This window comes from Hyla sarda, chromosome 5, assembly GCF_029499605.1.
Source record: "Hyla sarda isolate aHylSar1 chromosome 5, aHylSar1.hap1, whole genome shotgun sequence".
NCBI classification, from domain to species: Eukaryota; Metazoa; Chordata; class Amphibia; order Anura; family Hylidae; genus Hyla; species Hyla sarda.
The window spans coordinates 121617260-121640603 of NC_079193.1; the positions used below are offsets into that span (position 1 = coordinate 121617260).

The 23344-nt window shown below is 43.7% G+C and overlaps 1 protein-coding gene across 1 annotated transcript in view; it reads right to left on the reverse strand.

Annotated features, from left to right (window-relative positions):
• Positions 1 to 17472, reverse strand: part of GASK1A (golgi associated kinase 1A) — a 142682-nt gene extending 125210 nt beyond the window's left edge. Inside the window, exons 1-2 of the mRNA XM_056520196.1 lie at positions 17346 to 17472; positions 14166 to 15536 (exon numbers count right to left, since the gene is read on the reverse strand). Coding sequence (XP_056376171.1) covers positions 14166 to 15515 — 1350 coding nt within the window. The 5' untranslated portion in view covers positions 15516 to 15536; positions 17346 to 17472. The remainder of the gene's footprint in view (positions 1 to 14165; positions 15537 to 17345) is intronic.
• Positions 17473 to 23344: the final 5872 nt, after the last annotated feature.

The following is a 23344-nucleotide window of genomic DNA, read 5'->3' on the forward strand; positions in this document are numbered from 1 at the left end:
GAAAATTCTATAAAAAAAAAAAACACAACACATTGGAAAAATTATTTTATTTAAAAAAACACTGCCCCAAAGCCCTCATTAACCATTTTATTAAAAGAAAAAAAAAATCTGCCGTAATCCTCTGCATACACGGATCTGAAATGAGAAGAAAAAACTAAACAAAAACATGGTTATGACATTTTTGGCGCTGTCTGCTGGGGAGAGCACCCATGATGCAATGTCTACCTAAACAGGGAGCCACCAATTGGTGCAAAACTACAACTCCCAGAATGCACAGACAGCCTTTGGCTATCTGGGCATGCTGGGAGTTGTAGTTTAGCAACAGCTGGAGTCTCCCTGTCTGGGTAGACACTGCCAGAAGGGTCTGTTCACATCATACAAAACGGACAATGTGAACAGAGCTTCAGATTAACTAGCCTTGTTCCCTTCTGTAGCTCCGCCCCTAATGACGTCATCACTAGGGGGCGGAGCTACACAGACCTGCCCCGTACTCGAGGGAAGTAAGCGGACTTCGTCTTCTGTATACACTGTATACAACTATCTATAAATAGCTGTATATAGTGTATACCGCCCAAAGGGTTAACCTACACTGTCCAGCAGTGTAAGTTAACTCTTCCCTTGCTGGGCTTGCGCATAGCGCACAGCTCAGCAAGGGGTTAAGTGAGCCAGCAATGTGTATACAATATACACACTGCAGGCTCACTGTAAGTTCTTGCTGGGCAGTAGATATATGATGTATACCTACGGCTCAGCATCAGCTGTTCTCCCGGCTCTGTAGCCCTGAGAACAGCTGATCCCGACATTCACATAAGGACGATCGCAGCGGGTGTCAGGAGAAGTGACATCCCTGGTATCTGTCCCTTTCTGCAGCTACTAATACTCCCAACATGGAGCACACGCTGCTCCATGCTGGGAGCTGTAGTACCTGCATTAATAGACATATCGCAGCGAGTGTAACTTCTGACACCTGCTGCGATCTGTCTATTAATGCAGGTACTACAGCTCCCAGCATGGAGCAGCGTGTGCTCCATGTTGGGAGTATTAGTACTTGTAGTAAAGGAAAGATCACTGCGGGTATCACTCCTGACACCCGCTGTGATGCTCCTGTATAATGTATGGATGCGGCAGCCGCTCTCCTATGGTCCCCTGCACCAGTGGCGTTGCGACCCGGGTGCGGGGGGTGCGGCCCGCACCGGGTGACACCAACCTAATGGGGTGACACCAAGACGCTCCGTAGCCGCACCCCCCCCCCCCCAGCTACACAGACACCACCTCCCCCATCTGTGCCCGACCGGCCTCCCATCCGTCGGCACAAATCCCCCCCCCCCCCGCGCTGTGTGTGCCCGTCCATCAGCAACCCCCCTCTTTCTCCTGCACTGTGCGCCCGTCCATCATCACACCCCCCTCACCTTCTCCAGCATTGTGCCCGGCCTCCGCTCCCACGTCTGCGCCGGCCTGACGTCACACCGTATGGCCGCGCAGGAGGACGTCAGTTACGTCACTCGCACGGCGCCCGGTGAGAAGGAGCGCTGCGCTGGATGGGTGAGTGTGTGTGTCTGTCTCTATCTATGTTTGTGTGTGTGAGACTCTGTGTGTGTGTGACTGTGTGCATGTGTGTGTGACTGTGTGCATGACTGTGTGTGTGTGTGTGTGTCTGTGAGTGTGTGTCTCTCTGACTGTGTGTGCTTGTGTGTGTGTCTCTCTGTGTTGTATGTGTTTTTGTGTGTGTGTGTGGGGGGGGGGGGGGTATAACCAGCGATCTATTGTGGGGAGACTTTGACCCATTGTGGGGAACCTGCGGCCTAATGTGGGGAAACTACTACCAAGTGTGGGGAGTCTGTGCTACCTTATGTGGGGTAACTGGTACCTACCTAATGTGGGGGAACTGGTACCAAATGTGGGGAATCTATGCTGCCTAATGTGGGGAATAGATGCTACCTAATGTGGGAAAACTGCGACCTACCTAATGTGGGGAATCTATGCTGCCTAATGTGGGGAATAGATGCTACCTAATGTGGGGAAACTGCGACCTACCTAATGTGGGGGAACTGCTGCCTACCTATTGCTCCCCCCCTGGCAGTAGCACCCTCATCATCCACCAGCAACCCCCCCCCCCCCCCCCCAGCAGCACCTCCATCAGCAGATCCTGATGGTGGATGATGGCGGTGCTCCTGCCAGGAGGATGATCCTGCCGATGGATGATGGGGATGATACTGCCAGGGGGGATGGCTAGTAGCACCCTCATCATCCTCCAGCAACACCCCCCGAGTAGTAGCACCCCCATCATCCACTAGCAACACCACCAATACCCCCCTCCCGTCGTAATAGCATCAGCTAACGGATGTTGAGGGGTGTTACTGCGGTTGTGGTATTATATTCAGAGGGTGCACTGTATGGCAACGTTATATTCAGAGGGCGCAGTTTGTGGTAGTATTATATTCAGAGGACGCAGTTTGTGGTAGTATTATATTCAGAGGATGCAGTTTGTGGTAGTATTATATTCAGAGGACGCAGTTTGTGGTAGTATTATATTCAGAGGACGCAGTTTGTGGTAGTATTATATTCAGAGGACGCAGTTTGTGGTAGTATTATATTCAGAGGGCGCAGTTTGTGGTAGTATTATATTCAGAGGGCGCAGTTTGTGGTAGTATTATATTCAGAGGGCGCAGTTTGTGGTAGTATTATTAGAGATGAGCGAACTTACAGTAAATTCGATTCGTCACAAACTTCTCGGCTCGGCAGTTGATGACTTATCCTGCGTAAATTAGTTCAGCCTTCAGGTGCTCCGGTGGGCTCGGAAAAGGTGGATACATTCCTAGGAAAGAGTCTCCTAGGACTGTATCCACCTTTTCCAGCCCACGGGAGCACCTGAAAGCTGAACTAATTTATGCAGGAAAAGACATCAACTGCCGAGCAGAGAAGTTTGTGACGAGTTGAATTTACTGTAGTTTGCTCATCTCTAATTATTATATTCAGAAGGCGCAGTGGGTGGTAGTATTATATTCAGAGGGTACAGTATGTGGCGGTATTATATTCAGGGGTACAGTATGTGGCAAATTTATATTCAGGGGTACAGTATGTGACAGATTTATATTCAGAGGGTACAGTATGTGGCAGATTTATATTCAGAGGGTACAGTATGTGGCAGATTTATATTCAGAGGGTACAGTATGTGGCAGATTTATATTCAGAGGGTACAGTATGTGGCAGATTTATATTCAGAGGGCGCAGTATGTGGTAGTATTATATTCAGTGGGTACAGTGTGTGGCGGTATTATATTCAGGGGTACAGTATGTGGCAGATTTATATTCAGAGGGTACAGTATGTGGCAGATTTATATTCAGAGGGTACAGTATGTGGCAGATTTATATTCAGAGGGTACAGTATGTGGCAGATTTATATTCAGAGGGTACAGTATGTGGCAGATTTATATTCAGAGGGCGCAGTATGTGGTAGTATTATATTCAGTGGGTACAGTGTGTGGCGGTATTATATTCAGGGGTACAGTATGTGGCAGATTTATATTCAGAGGGTACAGTATGTGTTGGTATTATATTCAGAATGTACAGTGTGTGGTAGTATTATATTCAGAGGGTACAGTGTATGGAAGGTTTATAATCAAAGAGTATAGTGTATAGTAGTATTATATTTAGAAGATACAGTGTCTCTCAGGTTTATAATAATACTTGTTTTCATATAGAGGATGAGAATGCGCTGACATAGTGAGGAGACGTCTGGGCGTCACATTCTGCAGAGAGAAGTTTTAGCTGGAACAAGTCCTGCCGGTATGTACCATCTGAATTAGATAAGGGAAGACTATAGAGAAGACGTCACCTGTAGTGACTGATATCATTGTACATTCTCCTCACTATAGAGAAGACGTCACCTGTAATCACTGATATTGTCTATTCTCCTCACTATAGAGAAGACGTCACCTGTAGTCATTGATATCATTGTGTATTCGCCTCACTATAGAGAAGACGTCACCTGTAATCACTGATATTGTCTATTCTCCTCACTATAGAGAAGACGTCACCTGTAGTCACTGATATCATTGTACATTCTCTTCACTATAAAGAAGACGTCACCTGTAATCACTGATATCATTGTGTATTCTCCTCACTATAGATAAGACGTCACCTGTAATCACTGATATCATTGTGTATTCTCCTCACTATAGATAAGACGTCACCTGTAATCACTGATTTCATTGTGTATTCTCCTCACTATAGAGAAGACGTCACCTGTAGTGACTGATATCATTGTGTATTCTCCTCACTATAGAGAAGACGTCACCTGTAGTCACTGATGTCATTGTGTATTCTCCTCACTATAGAGAAGACGTCACCTGTAGTCAGATATCATTGTGTATTCTCCTCACTATAGAGAAGACGTCACCTGTAATCACTGATATCATTGTGTATTCTCCTCACTATAGAGAAGACGTCACCTGTAGTCACTGATATCATTGTGTATTCTCCTCACTATAGAGAAGACGTCACCTGTAATCACTGATATCATTGTGTATTCTCCTCACTATAGATAAGACGTCACCTGTAGTCACTGATGTCATTGTGTATTCTCCTCACTATAGAGAAGACGTCACCTGTAGTCAGATATCATTGTGTATTCTCCTCACTATAGAGATGTCACCTGTAGTCACTGATACCATTGTACATTCTCCTCTCTACATCAGAGCTGTAGTCACTTGTCAGTTCTACAGTTAGGTCAGTGAAACTACAACTCCCAGCATAACCTCACCACTGCTCAAAGGGGTACTCTACTGGAAAACATTTTTTTTAATCAGCTGGTGCTACAAAGTTAAACAGATTTGTAAATTACTTCTATTTAAAAATCTTAATCCTTCCAGTACTTATTAGCTGCTGTATAAGCGATTCACAGTAAGTTATTTTCCTTTTTAATTTATTTTCTGCCTGACCACAGTGCTCTGTGCTGACACCTCTGTCCATGTCAAGAACTGTCCATAGTAGGAGCAAATCCCCATAGCAAACCTATCCTGCTCTGGACAGTTCCTGACATGGACAGAGGTGTCAGCAAATAGCACTGTGGTCAGACTGGAAAGAACTACACAACTTCCTGTGGAGCATACACCAGCTTATAAGTACTGTAAGTATTAAGATTTTAAATAGAAGTAATTTAAAAATCTGTTTAACTTTCTGGCACCAGTTGATATAAAAGTAAATGTTTTCCAGTGGAGTACCCCTTTAAGTAATTCTGGGAGCTGTATATTTCAATGGTGAAAACTTCTTTAACACTTTCCCATTCTGTGGCAACTGGTATATCTGATTATTATACTGGAATTTCTCACAATGCGCTACCACAGTGGTGTCTGTCACAACAGGCTAAAAACTTACTGAGGGGGGGGGGGGGGGTAGGTATGGGGGTGACACCATTTTCTACCGCACCGGGTGACACCAACCCTAGCAACGCCACTGCCCTGCACGGCCGTATATATACACATATTCCTATTTCACACAGAGAGCTGTGATTGGCTGGAACCATCTGGCCAATCACAGCTCTGCGGGAAATATGAATATGTGTATATATACGTGAGTGCAGGGGACCATAGAAGAGCGGCCGCCGCATCTATACATTATACAAGAGGATCGCAAGGGACCCCGGCGATCTGTCAATTAGTACAGGTAATTACTACTCCTATCATGGAAGAGTGTGTACCATGCTGGGAGTAGTAGTACTAGCTAAAAAATGTAAAAAAAAAAAAAGTGAAAAACACGCACACACTACATTTTTATGATTGTCGGCCAAAAAAGAATGAAAAGATTTACCAAATGTACCCCAATACCCAATGTATCCGAAAAATCTAACTATCTGTATCCTTTTTATTATCTTTGTTATTAGAATGAATTCTTTACGTTCATTTACGGATAACGAATGCATTCGTTATTTACTGCATGTATTCGGGAAATAACGAATGCATTCGTTATTTTGCTATTCGTATTATCGTGGCTATTCGGGAATGTTCAAAATATGTTTTCGTGCATTCGGGTCGGTCCGAATGCCCGAAAACGGTAAAATTAGGTAAATTAGACATTCGTGCCGAACCGAATTGCACATGTCTAGCGTGTAGGTCCCGTTCATTAAAGCGACACACTCAGGTAATAGAAGCATATTACACAATATTATAACTTGGCATCAAAGGCTGAAGAAAGAAATTCTGGAATACTCCTTAAAGGAGATATCCAGTGCTGAAAAACGTATGTCCTATCCTAAGGATAGCGGATAAGTTTCAGATCGCGGGGGGTCTGACCACTGGGGCCCCCCGCGATCTCCTGTATGGGGCCCCGGCAGCCCACGGGAAGGGGGCATGTTGACCACAGCACGAAGCGGCGGCTGACACGCCCCCTCAATACAACTCTATGGCAGAGCCGGAACGCTGCCTTCGGCAATCTCCGGCTCTGCCATAGCGATGTATTAAGGGGGCGTGTCGGCCTCAGCTTCGTGCGGTAGTCGACACCCACTATCTGGCCAGCGAGACGGAGCCCCCGTATAGGATATCGCGGGGGGTCCGACTGCTGGCGATCTGAAACTTATCCCCTATCCTTAGTATAGGGGATACGTTTTTCAGCACTGGACTACCCTTTTAAAGCAAATGCACATGAAATAAGGCTAGCATGCAACCAGGGCCATTTGAAGGAATTTGGGGGCCCCAAGCAAAATGGACATGGAGGCCCCCCCCCCCTTGATGTTCACGCACGTCACGCTCTAGGGCCGGTGTCAGGACGTAGTATCGCCGGCCCTTGAATGTTGGGAGCGCGACGTGAGCGAACGTCGATACGAGGACCCCACATTAGGTGCAGCACAGTCCCCCCCCACGTTAGGTGCGGTACAGTTCCCCCCACGTTAGGTGCGGCACAGTTCCCCCCACGTTAGGTGCAGCAGAGTTCTCCCAACATTAGGCTAGCAGTGTTCCCCACATTAGGTGCAGTATAGTTCCCCCACATTAGGTGCAGTATAGTTCGCCCACATTAGGTGCAGTATAGTTCCCCCACATTAGGTGCAGTATAGTTCCCCCACATTAGGTGCAGTATAGTCCCCCACATTAGGTGCAGTATAGCTCCCCACATTAGGTGCAGTATAGCTCCCCAAATTAGGTGCAGTATAGCTCCCCAAATTAGGTGCAGTATAGCTCCCCAAATTAGGTGCAGTATAGCTCCCCAAATTAGGTGCAGTATAGTCCCCCACATTAGATGCAGTATAGTTCCCCACATTAGGTGCTGTACAGTTCCCCCACATTAGGCTGTAGTTCCCCCACATTAGGTGCAGTATAGTCCCCCAACATTAGGTGCAGTATAGTCCCCCAACATTAGGTGCAGTATAGTTCCCCACATTAGGTGCAGTATAGTTCTCTACATTACGTGCAGTATAGTTCCCCCACATTAGGTGCAGTATAGTTCCCACACATTAGGTGCAGTATAGTTCTCTACATTAGGGGTAGTATAGTTCTCCCCACATTAGGTGCAGTATAGTTCTCCACATTAGGTGCAGTATAGTTCTCCACATTAGGTGCAGTATAGTTCTCCACATTAGGTTGGCAGTATAGTTTACCGCACATTAGGTGCAGTATAGTTCCCCACATTAGGTGCAGTATAGTTCTCCCCACATTAGGCTATAGTTCCCCCACATTAGGTGCAGTATAGTTCCCCCACATTAGGTGCAGTATAGTTCCCCCACATAAGGTGCAGTATAGTTCCCCCACATTAGGTGCAGTATAGTTCCCCACATTATGTGTAGTATGTTCCCCCACAGACATACAGTCTTGAGCCATACAGTGTATGGCTGGAGGCTGTATGCCTGTTTACTGCCCTACTTCAGTGCTCCACTGCTCCTCTGGTCCGGCCACCATAGCAGTAGGTCCCGGGACTGGAGGAGGGGTGGTCGGAGCACTAAAGCTGATGTGCTGCTGGTCACATACCATGCTGGCCAGCGCATGTCCTCTTCGCTGCTCTGCTCCTCCGCATTGCTTTCCAATGGGCGCACGCACGGGACAGGGCAATTGCCCCGTTTTCCCCCCCCCCTGGATCCGCCACTGCATGCATTATAAACACACACAATACGTTGTACACATTACATACTGTACATGCATGCTTCATACACACACAACATACTGTACACATTACATACTGTACATGCATGCTTCATACACACACAACATACTGTACACATTACATACTGTACATGCATGCTTCATACACACACAACATACTGTACACATTACATACTGTACATGCATGCTTCATACACACACAGATACTGTACACATATACTATACATGCATGCTTCATACACACACAGATACTGTACACATTACATACTGTACATGCATGCTTCATACACACACAGTTACGGTACACATTACATACTTTACATGCATGCTTCATACACACACAGATACTGTACACATTACATGCTGTACATGCATCATACACACACAACACACTGTACACATTACATGCTGTACATGCATCATATACACACACATACTGGACACATTACATACTGTACATGCATCATACACACACAACACACTGTACACATTACATACTGTACATGCATGCTTCATAAACACACAACACACTGTACACATTACATACTGTACATGCATCATAAACATACACACTGTACACATTACATACTATACATGCATCATACACACAACATACTGTACACAATACATACTGTACATGCATGCATCATATACACACAACATACATACTGTACACAATACATACTGTACATGCATGCTTCATACACACACCCCATAATGTACACATTACATACTGTACATGCATGCATCATACACACACTGTACACATTACATACTGTACATGCATGCATCATACACACTGTACACATTACATACTGTACATGCATTATACACACACAACATACATACTGTACATGCATGCATCATATACACACAACATACGTTCTGTACACAATACATACTGTACATGCATGCTTCATACACACAACATACTGTACACATTACATACTGTACATGCATTATATACACACACATACTGTACACATTACATACTGTACATGCTTCATACACACACAACACACTGTACACATTACTTACTGTACATGCATGCTTCATACACACACAGATAGAATAGATCAGTGTTTCCCAACCAGGATGCCTACAGAGGTTGAAAAACTACAACTCCCAGCATGCCCAGACAGCCTTTGGCTGTCCGGGCATGCTGGAAGTTGTAGTTTTGCAACAACTGGAGGCACCCTGGTTGGGAAACACTGGTATAGATAGACACATGCACTTTACATATAGTCATCCACAGTAGTAGCACACACACAGGCACAGTACATAGACATACACATATGTACACACACACCTGCTTATACACATATATACATGCAGGGACACCTACTGTAGTCAGTCCCCAATTTGTACAGCCTCTGCGGTCTCTTTTCCTCACAGCTCTGTGCTCTCTCCTCCCCCCTCCTCTTGCTCAGACGGCTGAAGGCTGAGAGAAGAGTCCCGGGCTGATGGAACATACCAAGTGCAGCGGGGGTGGGGGGAGCGTGATAGTGGGTAGGTGAGAAGAACTCCAAAGCTGCAAATGAGTTTATTTAAAAAAAAATGTCAGACATTGAGGGGCCCTCTTGTTTGACTGGGTGCCTGGGGCCCGGAGCTCAAACTCCAAGAGCACGATTGTTAATCCGGCCCTGGTGATGGGGGGAATTGCCCCCCCCCCATTCACTACAGGACGGGCAAGCACTGGCTGTGCTCGGGGGCCCCCAGCCAGCTCGGGGCCCCAAGCAATTGCTAGGTTTGCCTGTCCTGTAGCGACGGGCCTGCATGCAACTGACTTACCTAAATCTATGTTTTTGTCCTTGTTCAAAGCGTGTTATTGGCCACATTTATTAACCTTAAAGGCATAGTCCAGTTTAGGAAAATGTATCCCCTATCCAAAGGATAGCGGATAAGTGTCTGATCGCGGAGCTGCTGGCCCCATGCATCTTTTCCATAGAAATGCATAGTCGGCTTGTGCTTCCCAGAGGCTGGATCCCCTGCTATCACACATTTATTCCCTATCCTTTGGATAGTTTATACATTTTCCTAAACTGGAGTACCCCTTTAAGATGTGCTTTTGGTGCAAATTTTTGGTGCATATTAAACCAAAAGAAAAGTGTTAGAAATAACTGCCTTAACATTTCCTCTTTCATGTTACTCTTTTAGAATAGCTTTGGAATGAACCTATGCATAGTTAAAGGGGTACTGTGGTGGAAAACACATATTTTTTTTCTTTCAAATCAACTGGTGGCAGAAAGTTAAACAGATTTGTAAATTACTTCTATTTAAAAATCGAAATCCTTCCAGTACTTATCATCTGCTGTATGCTAGTGATGCCACAGAGGTTGTTCTGTCTGACCACGGTGCTCTCTCCTGACACCTCTGTTAGTGTCAGGAACTGTCCAGAACAGGAGAGGTTTGCTATGGGGATTTTCTCCTACTATGGACAGTTCCTGCCACAAACAGAGGTGTCAGTAGGGAGCACTGTGGTCAGATAGAAAAGAACTATACAAATTCCTCTGTAGCATACAGCAGCTGATAAGTACTGGAAGGATTAAGAATATTATATATAGAAGTCATTTACAAATCTGTTTTTTTGTGACCAGTTGATTTTAAAAGATTTTTTTTCTATCGGAGTACCCCTTTAATACCTTACCAAATGATGTAGCAGTAAATGGTGACTTCTGTAAAGGAAATAATTTTGATATCAGGGCCATAATAATTTGGATGTGTCATGTGATGCCACAATTGTTCCAATATATTGTGGTGGACTGCAGCTTTGTGTAGCATATTTGTTTTGGGTATTTTTGGTTGGGAAAAGGCTAATTTCAATATTTATGTTGTGTTGGTATCGGTGGTGGCCCCCATATGCAGCCCTTGCTCCAGGAATCCAAGAATACATGTCCTGGATCCCTGGATGAGTGCTGCTTTCCACAGACTGAGAAAATAGCCATCTGCTTCCCACTTTGTTATGTTTTGAAGCTTCATGGTGCTCTAGGTGGCCTAAAAAGTATCATCTACAGCTGAAGACATTGCATCTCTGCACACACAATGTGATAAGATCATCATGCTGTCTGTGCTGGATATGCAGGAGCCACAACATAGGAGAGGTGAATTTAAAGGACAACTGCAGCGCAATATACACTTATCCCCTATCTACAGGATAGGGGATAAGTGTTTGATCGCGGGGGGTCAGAACACTGGGACCCCCGAGATCTCCCTAACGGGGCGCCACTATTAGCACTCATAGTGAGCGCTAAGGCGTGTAGCGTCGACCTAGGGGTCGACGGTGACGCCCCGTCTCCTCCCCGCCCCCATACAGTTCTATGGGGGAGACGGGGAGGCACAAACGCTGCCTCCCTGCCTTTCTCATAGAGATGCATGGAGGAGGCGTGCCAGCCGCAACGTCATGCTGCGGCAGGCAAGCCCCCTGCACAGGAGAGCCACGGCACAGCCGCGGCCCCGTACAGGAGATCGTGGGGGGTCCCAGCGGTCGGATCCCCCCGGGATCAAACACTTATCCCCTATCTTGTAGATGATGGATAAGTGTATATTGCGCTGCAGTTGTCCTTTAATTATTTTATTTTTCACTCAGTCATTTAGCAGCACATTCATGCTACTGCATGAAGCCATCGTTGAGTGGGTACAGTCCTCTGCTTTTATACATTTCCACTACTTTGTGGTTAACTTTGGCTTAATTATGCAGATTACAGACCTTAATTACTGACCTTGTAATATAGTTTTGGTATGGTAAATCTTTGAATATTTAATAAAGAAAAAAGTCTTCTGAAAATCCCACCAATAGGGGTTCCTATACATACTTGGACACTAACAAGTCCTGCAGCAGCATCAGCTTGTCCATGAGTCATGGACAAGAGATGACTTATGGACCAGGCAGCATGAGCAGACACACCAATCACCTTCCACCACCACATGGGAGGGACATGCTCTCTTCCCCCAAGGATTTCTAACACTGTGGGCTAATGAAATAGGTATTTTTTATTATAAATATAGATGTTTTTAGAAAATTTGATGTAGATGGTCAGAATTAGGTATCAAGTACAAATTTTTTGTGTGGGATCTGACAGGTACACTTTAACCCCTTAAGGACTCAGGATTTTTCAGTTTTTGCACTTTCGTTTTTTCCTCCTTAACTTTTAAAAATTATAACCCTTTCAATTTTCCACCTAAAAATCCATATTATGGCTTATTTTTTTGCGTCACCAATTCTACTTTGCAGTGACATTAGTCATTTTACCCACAAATTCACGGCAAAACAGAAAAAAAAACATTGTGCGACAAAATCGAAGAAAAATCGCCATTTTGTCATTTTGGGGGCTTCCATTTCTACGCAGTGCATATTTTGGTAAAAATGACACCTCATCATTATTCTGTAGGTCCATACGGTTAAAATGATACCCTACTTATATAGGTTTCATTTTGTCGTACTTCTGGAAAAAATCATAACTACATGCAGGAAAATGTATACGTTTAAAAATGTCATCTTCTGACCCCTATAACTTTTTTATTTTTCCACGTTTTTATTGGTACAATTTTTGTTTTGATCAGACTTTTTGATCACTATTTCTTCATTTTTTAATGGTATAAAAAGTGACCAAAAATACGCTTTTTTGTACTTTGGATTTTTTTTTGCGAACGCCATTGACCGTGCAGTTTAATAAATTATATATTTTTATAGTTCGGACATTTACGCACGTGGCGATACCACATATGTTTATTTATTTTTTATTTACACTGTTTTATTTTTTTTATGGGAAAAGGGGGGTGATTCAAACTTTTATTAGGGAAGGGGTTAAATGACCTTTATTAACACTTTTTTTTTGCAGTGTTATAGGTCCCATAGGGACCTATAACACTGCACACACTGATCTCTCATGCTGATCACTGGCGTGTATTAACACGCCTGTGATCAGTGTTATCGGCGCTTGACTGCTCCTGCCTGGATCTCAGGCACGGAGCAGTCATTCGTCGATCGGACACCGAGGAGGCAGGTAAGGGCCCTCCCGGTGTCCTGTAAGCTGTTCGGGATGCCGCGTTCCCGAACAGCCCAACTGATTAGCCGGGATAGTTTCACTTTCACTTTAGAAGCAGAGGTCAGCTTTGACCGCCGCTTCTAAAGGGTTAATACCGCACATTGCCGCGATCGGTGATGTGTGGTATTAGCCGCGGATCCTGGCTGTTGATGAGCGCCGGGACCGACGCGGTATGATGCGGGATTGCGGCGCGACCCCGCTTCATATAGCGGGAGACGGCACAGGACGTAAATATATATCCTGCGTCGTTAAGGGGATAAAACTCATGAGGGAGAGCAAACATGTCTGCTGGCATTAATACATGGAGTATTGGTTGGTTAAGAGTCTCCTAACAATGGTACTGCTTATTAAACCAAATCATCTGTAAACAAAATTTTGGTGCACATAGTAATTTTTATCAAAAATCACCACATTGACCACATGACACGCGCCAAAATAGAAGGTCACGCAAAAACAAGAGGTGGACAGTCTACCTAGAAACCACCACACAGGAAACAATCATAGCATCTATCTGCGGCTCTGTTGAGCTGCCATTTATTGTCTGTTCCAAAAGCATTTTCAGTCTCCGTTGCGCATGCAAGCAAGAAGGATTGTGGAAAAGTGTGTGCAATGTTCCATGGCATACAGTGTGGCCACAGTTCAGTGAAGAAACCAGAAAGTGTTCAGATTTAATGTGGAGAATAGAAAAGCTGTACAGCATTGCAAGTTATTTCACCTGGAAAAGTCACATTTGTACTCTTTACATGGATGGTATGCATTACATTTTACTAACTCTGCTAGGTGGGAAACCCCCTTCAAGGCTCCACTAAACCTGCCATGCAAATTGGCCTGTAGGAGGTTACTATACACAGTTTAGATCTACTGCCAGGTATTGGTACCCCGCTGACCAGCTGTCATCTACAGGATAGGCCATCAATCGCTGGATTTTCCCTGGAAAACCCCTTTAATATAAACTGGTGATTTTTGGACACCATATTAGTGATTTTACAAACTTCTTTGTTAACTGTATATGAACATAAAAAATATACCATACCTGTAGAAGAAAATCAAACAAAGCCAATTTGGACCATTCTGTATGTTTAATGCCAATACATGGTGCTGTATTAATGGAAGTAAGGGAGTTCTCCATGCCACACCTATGCTTTAACATACGCTGATATTCTAGCCAGCTCACAGAATGAGAATTCTGATCATTGTTGGTATCATTTAAATGTTTGATGTCAGGTGCCCACCATACAATTGGTCTTGGAGCTCCATTGGTATATTTGTATGGCAATAAGTTGTTTGTAAATAATCGGGCCACTGCTGGAAGACTACGATTCAACCCAAGGACCCTATCAAGATGGAAAGCTAGAACTTCATATAAATCATTGGGTCTTTTAATTAATCCACATAAGCCTTGTTTGCAGTGATTTTTGTGATGACATTTTCCATTCACATGGTTAAGGCAAAGACCTACTTTAAGAACCTGTCCATGAGCTGGGATTCTTGATTTGGCTATTATTTCCCCTTCGGAGAGCAACTTCATTTTCTGCCAATCATCAGATGTAAGCCAAGGAGGAATATTTTTAGTTAATCTGTCTCCCTTAAGATGCATTTTAGATTTTTCAGACTGGAATTGTATGCAATCTGAGATAAAACGATTTTTATAGTTTACAAAAGAGTCCTGGAATAGAGCCATTTTATTACTCATGCTCTCCCTGGCTCTTTCCCCATTACTTGCAGTGTCTTCTCCAAGCAAAGCTGAAAACCTACCTAATGGAAACACATGTTCATCTTTTTTCTGGTGTGATTTTGGTATTGAAACGTTTTTGACCAGGATTTTGATTTTAGCTTTGGAATTTTCCAAATGATTGTTTTTAGCTAAAATAGGCCTTTGAAGAAAAATACCATTTTCCTGTAGATTTTGAAGATCCTTGCCCTGAAAGATTCCTACTAGACCTGAATAATGATGTATTTCTTTGATTTCTTTGATTTCTTTGATTATATTATTCTTAAATTTATGTCCCTTGGCATTCCTTGCAGCAAGTAAACGTAATTTGTCCGCATACTTCTTTACTTTGGTTTCATAGTGATTATTTTTCCATTCTTCGTGCTCGCTAAACTGACCTAAATCATTGTTTAGAAATGATTGCATGTCTACCCTGTAACTCTTCAAACCAGATTCCCAGCTTTTGTGGTCAGCACTTTGGATTATGCCAGGACTGGAGTCTGGGGTGTGGGCCCATAGTCGCTTGTGTCGAACTACTTTTCTGTGTTGGGATTGTCGATGATCAGTAACTCCATTTCTGTCAACAGGCAATGCAGGAAAACTGTTCATTAGTGCCAAACAGACGATAACCAAAATGCAGAAACCAACAAGTGGTCTTCTCTTCAGACGCATCTTCAACCATAACTTCAGGGCCTACAAAAAAATATAGGTATGACAGTATTACTAAATGTTTCACACCGTAACACTTACCACATAGATTGTAATCTGTCTATTGACAGTAGTATTATTTAATAACTGATGAAGAAATATCAATGTTTATTTCATAACCTAGCTGTTACTTTAATAAATACAATTTAAAGGGGTATTCCAGCAATCTATATTTTTTGGGGTGGTTTCAAAATAAATAATAAATTATTCACCTTAGCTCAAATCCACCACAGCTGCTTCTCTAATGGCTTTCGTTCCCCACTGCTAACCATTGCTCTCCATTTTCCCTGATGTGTCTGCTAAGCCAGTCACTGGCTGAAGTGGTAAGCCACCTCAACCAGGGACTGGCTGATCAGGCATTGTCTTAAGGGTCAACACATTATAAGAAGTGGAAAGCTGTGATGGGGACCTCCACTCCATTGTAACAAGTTATTGATTGCTGGAATACACATTTTACTTCTTTCTACTTTAAATCTAAATGAATAAATTGCATTTAACATTGATAGTGACATGACATTTTTGCTATGCAGTATACATACTTCTGGTGCCTTTTATCTTGGGTGGGACACAAAACATCAGGTAAACATTCACTTGTCTATAGCCATCTTAGTGGGATATTGCCATCTTGACATTTATGGCAAACTTCTATGGGGGCTTTCTCACCACAGTATTACCATCAGTTTATCATATGTGCAAGCAAATGCGTTAAAATTTTTTCTTCATTTTGGCGACTGTACCCCCAAAGGCTGAAAGTATGTCTGCGGGTACCCCCTCGTGCGGAACTTGCGCGAGGGGTACCCGCGGACAAAAGGTGTGTTCTTACCTTTATACTAATGCATCCCCCCTCCATCTTAATCCCCTTGTGCTATTATTGCCCTTCTATCTTTATCCCCTTGTGCCAATATTACCCCTTCCTCTGATCCCCTTTTGCCATATCGGATAATAATGGCACAAGGGGATTAATATGGAGGGTAGAAAAATGGCAAAAGGGGATCAGAGGGAGGGGGGAATAATGACACAAGGGGATTAATATGGAGGGGGGGGGGGTTGATTATCCCTCCCTCCCTCTTAATCCCCTTGTGCTATTATTCCCCCCTCCCTCTGATCCCCTTTTGCCATTTTTCCCCTTCCATATTAATCCCCTTGTGCCATTATTATCCGATATGGCAACAGGGGATCAGAGGAAGCGGGAATGGCGCAAGGGGATTAATATGGAGGAGGGGGTGGGATAATGGCAAAAGGGGATCAGAGGGAGGGGGCATAGTGGCACGGGGGGGGGGATTAAGATGGGGGGAATAATCAACCCCCCCCCCCTCCATATTAATCCCCTTGTGTCATTATTCCCCCCCCCCCTCTGATCCCCTTTTGCCATTATTCCCCCTTCCTCTGATAATCCTTTTGTCATATTGGATAATAATGGCACAAGGTGATTAAGATGGAGGGGGGGAAAATGGCAAAAGGGAATCAGAGGGAGGGGGGAATAATAGCACAAGGGGATTAAGAGGGAGGGGGGTGGTGCAAGGGGATTAAGATGGAGGAGGGGAAATGGTGCAAGAGATTAAGATGGAAGGGAGAGGGGATTAGGGGGGATGGGGAGTAATAAAGCGCAAGGCATTACATTTTAATGCCCTGTGTTTTATTATTCCCCATCCCCCCTCCACCATTATCCCTCTCCCCTTCCATCTTAATGCCTTGTGGAGCACATACCCCCTCTGTCCCCCCTCTGTCCCCCCTCCGTCCTATACAGTCCCACTCCGGCCCATACAGTTGTTTTTAACTATTTTTTTCCTTTACCGGGCATCCTGTGGTCTCCTGTGGTGTTCCTTCATGCAGCGCGTCCTGTTCGGCGGGGCCGCACTGACGCGTGACGTCCTCCTGCGCTGTGCAACAAGTTTGTGCAACGTCAGGGGAGGTAACACGTCTCCCCGGCAACCACGCAGCTCACTTACAGTAGCCTCGGCTGGTGCTCTGGCAGCGCTACTGTACAGTGAGCTGCCACGGCTATGCGCTGACAAATACTGGCCAATGCATGGCCGGTATTTGACAGCGCTTTCGCGTACCCCCGCTCAACCCGTGGCGTACCCCTAGGGGAACGCGTACCCTGGGTTGAGAACCCAGGTCATGGTGGGATTTGAATGAGAAAGAAATATTATAGTGGGAACGTTTTCTTAGAAGTTTCAACTGATGCCCAAAAATCTGGACATATTTTGAACAGGACTGCAACAGCACTCCATGTTTTACACAGAACTGCTGCACACATCCCACCATATTTCACACAGGACTGCTGGCAGTAGAAAATGCCCCAATAGTAACGCAAGGAGCCCTCTGCAGAACTTGTTGGAGAAATTGATACATTTCTTACTGTATGTTAACCTTGGGAAACCTCCAAATCCCCTGACTGTCAAACTCTATTTTTATGCATATTAAATACATGCTTGAAAATGTTGGTCTCTTGAAATCACATTTACAACCCCATAACTAGATGCCCCCTTTGCCTCACTCACATATTTTATATTCCCTTGTCCCTTCTTTTTTTTTTCTTCCTTTCTTTCTCTGGACTATTTTCTCAGACATTTGCATCTACATTCTCCATAACTTACTACACTATCCAACCTCGGATGCTTGGGAACTATCATTAACCCCTTAAGGACACAGCTCATTTTCACCTTAAAGGGGTTATCCAGGAAAAAACTTTTTTTTTATATATCAACTGGCTCCAGAAAGTTAAACAGACTTGTAAATTACTTCTATTAAAAAATCTTAATCCTTTCAGTACTTATGAGCTTCTGAAGTTAGGGTTGTTCTTTTCTGTCTAAGTAATCTCTGATGACACATGTCTCGGGAACCGCCCAGTTTAGAAGAGGTTTGCTATGGGGATTTGCTTCTAAATTGGGCGTTTTCCCGAGACACGTGTCATCAGAGATTACTTAGACAGAAAATAACAACCTTAACTTCAGAAGCTCATAAGTACTGAAAGGATTAAGATTTTTTAATAGAAGTAATTTACAAATCTGTTTAACTTTCTGGAACCAGTTGATACATAAAAAAAAGTTTTTTTTCCTGGAATACCCCTTTAACCCCTTAAGGACTCAGGGTTTTTCCGTTTTTGCACTTTCGTTTTTTCCTCCTTACCTTTTAAAAATCATAACCCTTTCAATTTTCCACCTAAAAATCCATATTATGGCTTATTTTTGGTGTCGCCAATTCTACTTTGCAGTGACATTAGTCATTTTACCCAAAAATGCACGGCAAAACGGAAAAAAAAAATCATTGTGCGACAAAATCGTTTCTACGCAGTGCATATTTCGGTAAAAATTACACCTTATCATTATTCTGTAGGTCCATACGGTTAAAATGATACCCTACTTATATAGGTTTGATTTTGTCGCACTTCTGGAAAAAATCATAACTACATGCAGGAAAATTTATACGTTTAAAAATGTCATCTTCTGACCCCTATAACTTTTTTATTTTTCCACGTACAGGGCGGTATGAGGACTAATTTTTTGCGCCATGATCTGAAAGTTTTTATCGGTATGATTTTTGTTTTGATCGGACTTTTTGATCACTTTTTATTCATTTTTTAATGGTATAAAAAGTGACCAAAATACGCTTTTTTGGACTATGGAATTTTTTTGCGCGTACGCCATTGACCGTGCGGTTTAATTAATGATATATTTTTATAGTTCGGACATTTACACACGCGGCGATACCACATATGTTTATTTATTTATTCTTTTACACTGTTTTATTTTTTTATGGGAAAAGGGGGGTGATTCAAACTTTTATTAGGGAAGGGGTTAAATGACCTTTATTAACACTTTTTTTTTTTTTTTGCAGTGTTATAGGTCCCATAGGGACCTATAACACTGCACACACTGATCTCTCATCCTGATCACAGGCGTGTATTAACACGCCTGAGATCAGTGTTATCGGCGCTTGACTGCTCCTGCCTGGATCTCAGGCACTGAGCAGTCATTCGTCGATCGGACACCGAGGAGGCAGGTAAGGGCCCTCCCGGTGTCCGGTCAGCTGTTCGGGACGCCGCGATTTCACCGCGGCGGTCCCGAACAGCCCGACTGAGCAGCTGGGTCACTTTCACTTTCACTTTAGAAGCGGCGGTCAGCTTTGACCGCCGCTTCTAAAGGGTTAATACCGCACATCGCCGCGATCGGCGATGTGTGGTATTAGCCGCGGGTCCCGGCCAATGATGAGCGCCGGGACCGACACGATATGATGCAGGATCGCAGCACGATCCCGCTTCATATCGCGGGAGCCGGCGCAGGACGTAAATATACGTCCTGCGTCGTTAAGGGGTTAAGGACGCAGGCCTTTTTTGCAAATCTGACCACTGTCAATTTAAGCATTAATAACACTGGGATGCTTTTACCCTTCATTCTGATTCCAAAATAGTTTTTTGTGACATATTCTACTTTATGTTAGTGGTAAAATTTCGTGGATATGATAAAAAATTTGAAAATGTTGCATTTTTTTTTTACTTTGAAACTCTCTGCTTATAAGGAAAACGGACATCCCAAATAAATGATATATTGATTCACATATACAATATGTCTACTTTATGATTACATCATAAAGTTGACATGTTTTTACTTTTGGAAGACATCAGAGGGCTTCAAAGTTCAGCAGCAATCTTCAAACTTTTCACAAAATTTTGAAAATCTGAATTTTTCTGGGACCAGTTCAGTTTTGAAGTGGATTTGAGGGGCCTTCATATTAGAAATAGCCACAAATGACCCCATTATAAAACTGCACCCCTCAAAGTATTCAAAATGACATTCAGTAAGTGTGTTAACCCTTTAGGTGTTTCACAAGAATAGCAGCCAAGTGAAGGAGAAAATTCAAAATCTTCATTTTTTCCACTCACATGTTCTTGTAGACCCCAGAATTTTTACAAGACTTCCTAAAATTTGTAACCCAATTTCTCTTGAGTAAGGAAATACATCATATGTGTATGTCAAGTGTTCGGCGGGTGCACTAGAGGGCTCAGAAGGGAAGGAGCGACAGTGGGATTTTGGAGAGTGAGTTTTTCTGAAATGGTTTTTGGGGGGCATGTCACATTAGGAAGCCCCTATTGTGCCAGAACAGCAAGAAAACCCCCACATGGCATACTATTTTGAAAACTACGCCCCTCAGGGAACATAACAAGGGGTCCAGTGAGCCTAAACACCCCACAGGTGTTTGACGACTTTTTGTTAAAGTTGGACGTGTAAATAAAAAAAAATTTCACAAAAATGCAGATTTTTTCCCAAAATTTTACATTTTTACAAGGAGTAATAGGAGAAAATGCCCACCAAAATTTGTAACCCCATCTCTTCTGAGTATGGAAATACCCCATGTGTGGATGTCAAGTGCACTACTGGCGCACTACAATGCTCAGAAGAGAAGGAGTCACATATGGCTTTTGGAAAGCAAATTTTGCTGAAATGGTTTTTGGGGGCATGTCGCATTTAGGAAGCCCCTATGGTTCCAGAACAGCAAGAAAACCCTCACATGGCATACTATTTTGGAAACTACACCCCTCGGGGAATGTAACAAGGGGTCCAGTGAGCCTTAACACCCCACAGGTATGGAAATACCCCATGTGTGGACATCAAGTGCTCTGTGGGCGCATTACAATGCTCAGAAGAGAAGGCGCGCCATTGAGCTTATGGAGAGAGAATTTGGTTGGAATAGAAGTCGGGGGCCATGTGCATTTACAAAGCCCCCCGTGGTGCCAGAACAGTAGACCCCCCACATGTGACCCCATTTTGGAAACTACACCCCCCACAGAATTTATTAAGGGGTGTATTGAGCATTTACACCCCACTGGCGTTTGACAGATCCTTGGAACAGTGGGCTGTGCAAATGAAAAATGAAATTTTTCATTTTCATGGACCACTGTTCCAAAAATCTGTCAGACACCTGTGGGGTGTAAATGATCACTGTACCCCTTATTACATTCCGTGAGGGGTGTAGTTTCCAAAATGGGGTCACATGTGGGGGGTCCACTGTTCTGGCACTATGGGGGCTTTGTAAACACACGTGGCCTTGAATTCCGGGCAAATTTTCTCTCCAAAATCCCAATGGTGCTCCCTCTCTCCTGAGCATTGTAGTGCACCAAGAGAGCACTTTACATCCACATATGGGGTATGTTCTTACTCAGAATAAATGGGGTTACAAATTTTTGGGGCTTTTTTCCTATTTTCCCTTGTGAAAATGAAACATTTTGGGTAACACCAGCATTTTAGTGAAAAAAAAATGTCTTCCTTTTCCCATCCAACTTTAACGAAAATTCGTCAAACACCTGTGGGGTGTTAAGGCTCATTATACCCCTTGTTACTTTCTGTGAGGAGTGTAGTTTCCAAAATGGGGTCACATGTGAGTATTTATTTTTTTGAGTTTATGTCAAACCCCTGTAAAATCAGCCACCAATGTGCAAATTACCAATTTAGGACTCAAATGTACATAGTGCGCTCTCACTCCTGAGCCTTGTTGTGCGTCCGCAGAGCATTTTACGCCCACATATGGGGTATTTCAGTACTCAGGAGACATTTGCGTTACAAATTTTGGGGGTCTTTTTTTCTTTTTACCTCTTGTTAAAATAAAAAGTATGGGGCAACACCAGCATGTTAGTGTAAAAAATATTTTTTTTACACTAACCGGCTGCTGTAGACCCCAACTTTTCCTTTTCATAAGAGGTAATAGGAGAAAAAGCCCCCCAAAATTTGTAACACAATTGCTCCAGAGTACGGAAATACCCCATATGTGGCCCTAAACTGTTTCCTTGAAATACGACAGGGCTCTGAAGTAAGAGAGCGTCATGCGCATTTGAGGACTAAAATAGGGATTGCATAGGGTTGAACATAGGGGTATTCTACGCCAGTGATTCCCAAACACGGTGCCTCCTGCTGTTGCTAAACACCCAGCATGCCTGGACAGTCAGTGGCTGTCCAGAAATGCTGGGAGTTGTTGTTTTGCAACAGCTGGAGGCTCTGTTTTGGAAACACTGCCATACGATATGTTTTTTATTTTTATTGGGTGGGGGGGGGACAGTGTAAGGGGTGTATGTGTCGTGTTTCACCCTTTATTTTGTGTTAGTGTAGTGTTTTTAGGGTACATTCGCACTGACGGGTTTACAGTGGGTTTCCCACTAGGAGTTTGCACCGCGGCAGAAAATTTGCCGCAGCTCAAACTTGAAGCAGGAAACTTACTGTAAACCTGCCCGCGTGAATGTACCCTGTACATTCACATGGAGAGGGGGGGGGGCAAACCTCCAGCTGTTTCAAAACTACTTTTGCAACAGCTGGAGGCACACTGGTTGGAAAACCTTCAGTTAGGTTCTGTTACCTAATTCAGTATTTTCCGACCAGGGTGCCTCCAGCTGTTGCAAAACTACAACTCCCAGCATGTACTGATTGGTGAAGGGCATGCTGGGAGATGTAGTTATGCAACAGCTGGAGGTACGCAACTACAACTCTCAGGATGCCAATACAGCTGTTTGTAGATAAGCAATTTGACCGTGTAGTAGGAGATGTTGGCGCTGGATAGAGGAACCAGGAGGAGTGCAGCATAAAATCAAGTTGGGTTTATTAGATGCAACGCGTTTCGCTGCGCATGCGCAGCTTCATCAGGCATGGCAAGGTTGGGTTCACAGGAGGTATAAATACCTCCAAGTGTTAACCCTTTATGTTACATGAAATTATACATATCAAAAAGGTATAACAATCAGAATATATAAACACCACATGAGATACATATCACTATTCATATCATATGTTTAAACAACAATTAAA